The 7,599-nt window shown below is 41.5% G+C and overlaps 1 protein-coding gene across 3 annotated transcripts in view; it reads right to left on the bottom strand.

Annotated features, from left to right (window-relative positions):
- Window positions 1-1,176: 1,176 nt before the first annotated feature.
- Window positions 1,177-7,599, bottom strand: part of VPS11 (VPS11 core subunit of CORVET and HOPS complexes) — a 66,757-nt gene continuing 60,334 nt past the window's right edge. For all 3 annotated transcript variants that reach the window (XM_085846607.1, XM_085846598.1, XM_085846589.1), the window contains 3 exons: window positions 6,375-6,546; window positions 5,568-5,790; window positions 1,177-5,054 (listed from right to left, as the gene is read on the bottom strand). In XM_085846607.1, coding sequence (XP_085702733.1) covers window positions 4,884-5,054; window positions 5,568-5,790; window positions 6,375-6,546 — 566 coding nt within the window. In that variant the 3' untranslated portion in view covers window positions 1,177-4,883. The remainder of the gene's footprint in view (window positions 5,055-5,567; window positions 5,791-6,374; window positions 6,547-7,599) is intronic.

Raw genomic sequence — 7,599 nt, 5'->3', positions numbered from 1 at the left:
TTGGTTATTCCCTCCATTCACAGGTGAGAGATGGGAGTGGCATAGGAGTATATATATATATATATATATATATATATATATATATATATATACATGTATATATATATATATATACATATATATATATATATACATATATATACATATATATATATATATACATATATATATATATATATATATATATATATATATATATATATATATACATACATACATACATCTTGGCAGAGGAGACTTTGATATAAACCTCATCAAACTTCCCAAATCTTTCGAACTATGACCCCATCGGCCAGCCACTCCACCGCCCTCCCCCCCCCCCCGGAAAAATATTTCACCCTTTTCTTCTACTCGATCTCTGGGGGGAATCCGGTCAGAGTGGCTGGCTTCCTTGGGGTTGTGGGCTTCCAGTGAGGATGGCAGTGGCTACTGATTATTACATTTGTACACATGTACGTATATAGATTCAGACTTGTATAGAAAGGCCAGGCCACTGCGAAACGAAAAAAAAGTGTCCTTTACAGATGCATGGCCTTTATATACAGGTTCTGCAGTGGCCATTTTTATTTTCATTCAAAGCAAGTGTATCTCATCTCACACATACTCTAACCCTATATGGTAATAACATGTAATTTTCGCTGAAGGCTGTTATTGATTGTGCTTACGTGTTATTTTTTATGTTGATTAAATTTATGCCTGGTGTTGGCTTCATGGTTCGGGTGGCGGGTTTGGAATCCTAAGGTCCTGAGTTCAAATTCCGCTCAACTGTTGAATTAATTCCAGGTGGGATTGACTGCCTGTCATCCTTCTGAGGTCAGCAAAATGAGTGCCAGCATGCTGGTATACTGTGTCAGAGTGGCGACCTGTCCAGGATTGTGCCCAATAGCAAAGAAGACTACTTAGGCTGCACCAATGCTCTGCACAGAGTATGGGCCCATTGGATGGATGGATGTACTATACAGTATGTTATGAAGAAATTTGGTTTGGCATGATTGATGTGTGAAAAAAATTCTTGCGGAAATGTTTCTGTAAGGCTCACTTGGCTGCACCTGGATGGGTTTGAGGGTAGTGGAGTAGCGGCCAAAACCCGGGTTCCTTCTTTGTCTTCCGTTTCATGTAAACCGCGTGGCGATTAAAAGCTGCAGTGTGGCGGGGCATCATGAACAATAACACCTGTGCCTGATGTTGGCGATTTTATTGTTGTCATCCGATTCGACAAACTTTACAACGCTTTTAAATCAACAGCAAGTGTTCCATTTGTGCACGAAACGACCTTTATATGACCATCCAGGAAGGTACAGTATATTAGCAACCAAGCAAGAGATTTGGCATTTTCACTTGAAACAGACTCAAGGTTGCCAAAAGAAGCAAATGAAGTAGTTGATGGCGATATTAGACAAGTGGCTGTTGTGTAAAGGTTATTTTACATGTTTTCAGCAAGGGGGATTTTTTTGCGGCCACATTGGAGGTGGTTGTTAGGACAACTATGGCTGTATATGCTGTATACATACATACATACATATATGTATAAAAGTCCCAAACCAAGTCTTCCATCCATAGTTGGAGGTAACAAACAATAAACAAATCTAATCAATTATCCTCAGCTGCAGGGAGAACTTCACAATGAATTACACTTCTGCCCATCTAGCCGAAGAAAGTTACACATGCCTAAACTGAAAAGAAAAGCTACACATGGTAAGCTCTTTGCTGTTTCAAGCCCTGCCTGTTCCTCCACAGCTGCAGACATTTACAAGCAGCACATGCCTGAGAATCCCAATGGCACATACCCCCATCAGCTGCCGAAGCAGTTTAAATCACTTGAGTTATTGGTGAGTTGTCAGTGACAGCAGACAGAAATGTGCACCACCAAGGCTGCCAAACATTCACCACGTGCAATGCTGATATCAGTTAACATATGATATCCAATGCTGATATCCTTCATCAGGCGATCCTCGGCCACCTCGCTGTCTGTGGTCTTCAGGCGTTTCCTGGGTAACTTCGGTGGGGTCTGAAGCCGCCATGTTTTTTTGGCATGCTCAACGTCACTTTGACTTTGAACAGGCCGCAAGTTTGAACAAGCTGTTCATCATAGCTATGAATCGCTGGGTACATTGCAATGCTTGTTAACGCCCGGAGACATCAGCATTCGGTTTCATTTCATTTCCACAAATGCGTTCGCCACTAGTATCTCTTGACTTAAACTAAAAATAATTACAAAATTTAAGCTCCTGAATCAAACTTGCAAGCAGTTCCCACTCTGAGAAAAGTGTTCATTTGTCCAATTCGGACATATGTGGCATTTCAGGAGTCTCCGGGAGGTGTATGTTTAATATGACGGTTTGGTGATTGCCAATTGCCCAAAGAAGTTTTCATATCGACCGTTTCGTTAGAGTGCTTGTTTGAATGCTTAAGCCACTTGGCAAGCGCTCTCGACGCTGTTTGGTTGTTCGTTTAGGGAAAAAGTACACGTGCTTTCAATGTCACATAAATTTGATGTCGGTTTCCTCCTTTGTCGGGTCCCACGGTGCCGTTCGGTGGGTGACTCAGGAGGGGTCTCATCCACTGAAAATGTGCAAGGATTACACAATAAAGCATTAAAAAAAAAACAACACAACAAGGTCTATCCGACCAGCTGTTGGCCATGTTTGTTCTTGCTGTGAAGGCAGAGAGTATAGATTGACATTTTGTGTTCTGTGACTAGATACATTTTTAATTGAATTTCGCTAATTTCCCACTTCACATCCCTTTCAAAGAACGCTGTTTCAAGGAAAATCTTTGCATTTGTCGTTTTTATTTACCTGATGCATGTGTGTGTATATACATCAACTGTATTACACAATGGCATTTGGCACCGGTGTGTGTATTATTGGTTATTATCTCCATATGCAGGTTTCAGAAAGTGGAATGGAGCCCTCCCAGGTCTCAAAAGTATCCACCTCCGTATGAGTGTGTGTGTGTGTGTGTGTGTGTGTGTGTGTGTGTGTGTGTGTGTGTGTGTGTGTGTGTGTGTGTGTGTGTGTGTGTGTGTGTGTGTGTGTGTGTGTGTGTGTGTGTGTGTGTGTGTGTGTGTGTGTGTGTGATTGGTATCGACATATGTGGGTTTCAGAATGTGGAATGGAATCCTCCCAGGGCAGGCTCAAAGCATCCACCTTAATTTCAGGAAGGGGTCACGATTCATGGAACAAGCTGTGAAGTTTTCTGTTCTAAAGGTTTTGTGCCGAGGGGGCTGTCTCTCTGTGTCTCTCTGTCTGTCTCTCCGGGATCGTTACTGAGCTTCCAATTGTAGTGATATTCCCAGGGATGGTTTTTAATATCTCTGTGAGGTTCTTTGTCATCATTCCCCGAACTCCAACCATCACTGGAACAACTTTGGCATTCTTCAGCTTCCAGGATCTTTTCACTTCATTCTTGAGATATTGATATTTGGTCATTCTTGTTTTCTGCATCGTTAATCCAAAATCACCGGAATTAACACCTCACTTAGCAATGCCTTCTCTCTATTATGTACCAAGTACGATATCTGGTCGCAATGCTTTGTTTTCGATGTTCATGCTCGATGGGATCTTGAGGTCGTACGTGAGCGGTACTTTCATGTTTTGCATCCATGCTTTTGGTTAATGTTCCCACAAATTTTCTGGAACTGGGATATCAAAGTTTTTGCAGATATGCCAGCGGATTACATTACACATGCTGTTGTGACTGTGTACAGCGATTCTGACATGATATTTTTTTATTATTTGTGTCTAATCATGAAGCATAGCATATCACCTATGTCTCTCCCCCCCCCCCCCCACTCTCTGTCTGTCTGTCTGTCCCCTTCTCGCTCCCTCCTCCAAATGAAATGCAGCACTCTCCTCCCACACCTGTGCCTGCCTGTCTCTCTCACCCCTCCCTTCCACAGTGAATAAGTAACATTTTGAGACGCATTGCTCTCCCCCCCCCTTCCTCTCATATACAAAAAAAATACAAAAATTTTTGTACTTTCATATAATTTAATAAATTAAATTATACAATCCTCTCTGTGAAGCGACGGGTTGTATTTGCTAGTAAATAATAAAAGCTCAATCACATCTCTCAACCGTTACTGTGATGAAATTAGTCCGGCAGCTTATGGGGGCATTTCACGTTGGGGTTCTCAAGCATGTACTACTTGTAAATGTCTGCGGCTGTGGAGGAACCCGGGTCAGGTTAGAAACAGAAAAGGTCTTACTTTGTGTAGCTTATATTGGTTGCTTTATGCAGCTTTTTTGGCTGCAAGGGAAGATGGGTAATTATATATGTATATGTATAAATTGATCCTTTAACAGCCACATTTATCCCCACCATTTTGAAGTCAGCAAGGGAGAGTTTTTGGCCCAATTTTTTCAATGAACCAGCAAGCCAGACCTTACGTTTGACGAAGTAGGTTAGGGCAGGAATTTGTAACTTGTTCAAGGTGCCAACAATAGCTCGCCTACTCTTCCCAAAGGACACCACAGGGTCTTACCATCCACCAACACAGACATGACAGCGAGTTAAAGTTCCTCTCACGCATGGACAATTTTCTCCAAAGCAAGTAGTACAGAATCAAAAAAAAAAAAAAAACATTAATTTTAATGCTGCATAAATGTGTGTAATATTAATGTGGTTTTAAAGTTTGGTTTAATCAAATGTTCCTTGCATCCTTTTGCAGATGCAAATGTCATTGTTACAGATGTATCGTTGATCAGAGGAAGCAATAATGATGTTTAGAATTCAATAACCACTTCACACACTTACCTCAATTGATCAAGACATGGACATTAATGACACTGAAAGACACAATTTGGAATGTGTGGTTTAAAGAAAAAATAAATAAATAATCGTCGCATTTCATTTACCACAGGGTATCAGAAGCGATTATTTTAAGGATTTCCACCTTGTGGCATAAACAAGAGTTCTCTCTGGATAATGGGATCCATTCCCGCTGTCTGCTTCCTTGTTGGTGTTATATCCGTTACCAAGGTAATCTTGTTGAACACTCCTCTCCCGAAATAATCCGCAACGACAGAAAATCCATCCTTCGAGTGCTCCAACTGAAAAATAAAAGAGGAAAAACTTTGTACGAGCTGCATAAAATAGGTATATTCTGCAACTCTTTCACTACTATTTTAACATGCCCAATTCTGCTCGCCTTCAGGTGAAGTCAGCTGGGAAACATAAACAGAACAAGTCTTTCAAGAGCCGATTGGACCCGCTTGTCATTCAACTGGAGCCAATTTGTAAAGGATTAGAAATCTGTTCAAGGTGCCAGACACCTTACCAACTCTGTGAAAGAAACCATGGGATATTTGTCCACGAGCTACTGCTGCCAGATTAGTACAGAAAGCAGAAAGTATTCTGCCAGAGGGACGACGCATATCGTTAAGCAATGCACAATGTGTGAAACACCAATCTGAGTTTGTAGTCGCACCAGGAATCAAACCCAGACTCAACAGCTCACAAGTAAGTGTGCTTCCACACCATCCTGCCAGGCAGATCCTGCAACTATGATGGAAAATAAAAGTTCCAGAGCTCCAATGACATTTTGAATATCTCCCACAACATACCTTGTTGTAAAATTGCTCGTACAAATTGTGGGTTTGCTCTTGTGCTTTCAGGAGGTCCAAAATTTTACGATTTTCAGGGAGGCAAGCTGGACATTCCGAGTCATTCTCTGCATACGTTTCAAAGCAATGCTGGTGATAAGCATGGCCACAAAGGAAATTCACCGATGGTAACTCCAGTGGGTGTTTACAAACACTGCACTTTGTCATCTGAAAAATCTTCGCACTGCACAGACATGAAAACAGGCACTTCAATCGAAAAAGCATCACAAGGCTTGTAAAAGGTAGGCAAAGGTATTTCCTGTGATGTTGGGGTGAAACGCATAGACAGAAGCTGGAGAAGACATATTTGAGTGAATATTTTTCATTTTTGAGAGAAAACAGGTCAAACAAGTAAATTTAGATTTTACCTTTTCTTGCAGCATCCCAAAATTATCAAAATTATTTGCAAGTCAAATGGCAATGTGATGATAACTGGAAAAATGGCTACATCAACTTTAAAATTGGTAAAATAATTGCTGACAATTGCTCTAGTACTTGCGGACGACCAATTTTTAGGAATAACTTGTTCTGGGCCCCCGCTGAATTCTCTGTTACCCAAGTGCAAGATTCGTTTCTCATCTCAATGTAATTATGATCTGAAAGTCATTTGTCATCTGAAAGTTTTATTCCACCTTTTGCAAATTCAACTGCACCTCTTTCATAACACGGGAATCAAACCATTCACCCAAAGCCTTAAAGATTTTGTCAACATGAAAACAACATTTGTAAAGAATGCACACAAACTCGGTGCAATACTACAAGACAAACCTAGATTTCAGCTCCTGGACCTGATGTTGGATGCCTTCAGTTTCCATTTCAAACAGACTGATCATTCTTTCATTATCGGCTATTTCTTGCTGTTCCTGCTGCAATCGTCGAATAACATAATCCTTCACCGAAGCCAAAGTTGCTGTTGAGTTCCGAGCCAATGTTTGCACGACTGTAAAAGGAGGACGAAATTAAATTACACAATCATACAGATACAGTACAGATACAGTGCAGGTACTGTTTTCAGGAGTGCAAGATAATGAATGTAGTTATAACCAACAGAATCGTTTGTGAGATATGCATCTCTTATGACACTATTAAAAGCAGAATTGTTGCCTTTTCCTCTTTGCCCACAAAAGCAATTGCCTGTGTTCTGGCTCGGCCAGAACTTGAATTAAATCTTAGACACTTAGACAATTAAATCGAAACAAATCGTTTTTAGTGGAATTCCATTTGATGTTTACAGATCAGATAATCCAGGAAAAGCACACCAAATACATTCAAAAGGGCATTTCTACAATAACCATTTATTTTAATTACTGGACTATTTAATGCCATTACAGGAAGATAATTACTCTATTATGTTTACTATTTATTATTCCAACGAGGAACACCCACTCCACTCTCTGCAGGATCAGCAAGGAGGGGGGGGGGTGAATTTAATTTGTGTTATACCGGAGAAGCTCAACTTTTCAAGACATTCTAACCAGTGGTGCACGAGTGCATCAAGATCAAACAAGAGAAACAGGCAGGTGTCAAATTATGATAATATTTCCCCATTTTATGGAAAAATAAAGACGAGTTGAATAGGGCCGTCCCAACTTTGTGGAATATGCCCATGCACACCCCGAGTACAGCAACCAAGTTTCAATATATTTTGTCCCACAAACAAGCAAGCAGATAAAAATGTTTCAATGCAATATATTGTTGCGAATTCGCGCCCGCCGGCGTGCGAACGGCCACGTAACTCGAATCGCGGCACGTCGCCCACTGGACGGACAATTCTGTCGTGACCCTCTCGGACCAACGCCGGGAGCTAGACACGGGTGGGCCTTTCGACCTCACCATGATCGTGCCAATCGGCCACCCGCATAGAATAGGGTTGTTCGCCAAACTCGACCTACCTAAGTACCCACGCGGATGGTAGACCGGGCGATCGTACCTCGCCGCAGGTCGACTCCGGACACGAGCCGCTTGGGCAGCCCGTTCCGTACTATCGGAATAA

The sequence above is a fragment of the Eptatretus burgeri genome, chromosome 1, assembly GCF_056783735.1.
Source record: "Eptatretus burgeri isolate ZD-2024b chromosome 1, Ebu_testis_v1, whole genome shotgun sequence".
Lineage (NCBI taxonomy): Eukaryota > Metazoa > Chordata > Myxini > Myxiniformes > Myxinidae > Eptatretus > Eptatretus burgeri.
The sequence above is the reverse complement of the archived record's forward strand: the minus strand, read 5'-3'. Positions and strand labels throughout refer to the sequence as shown.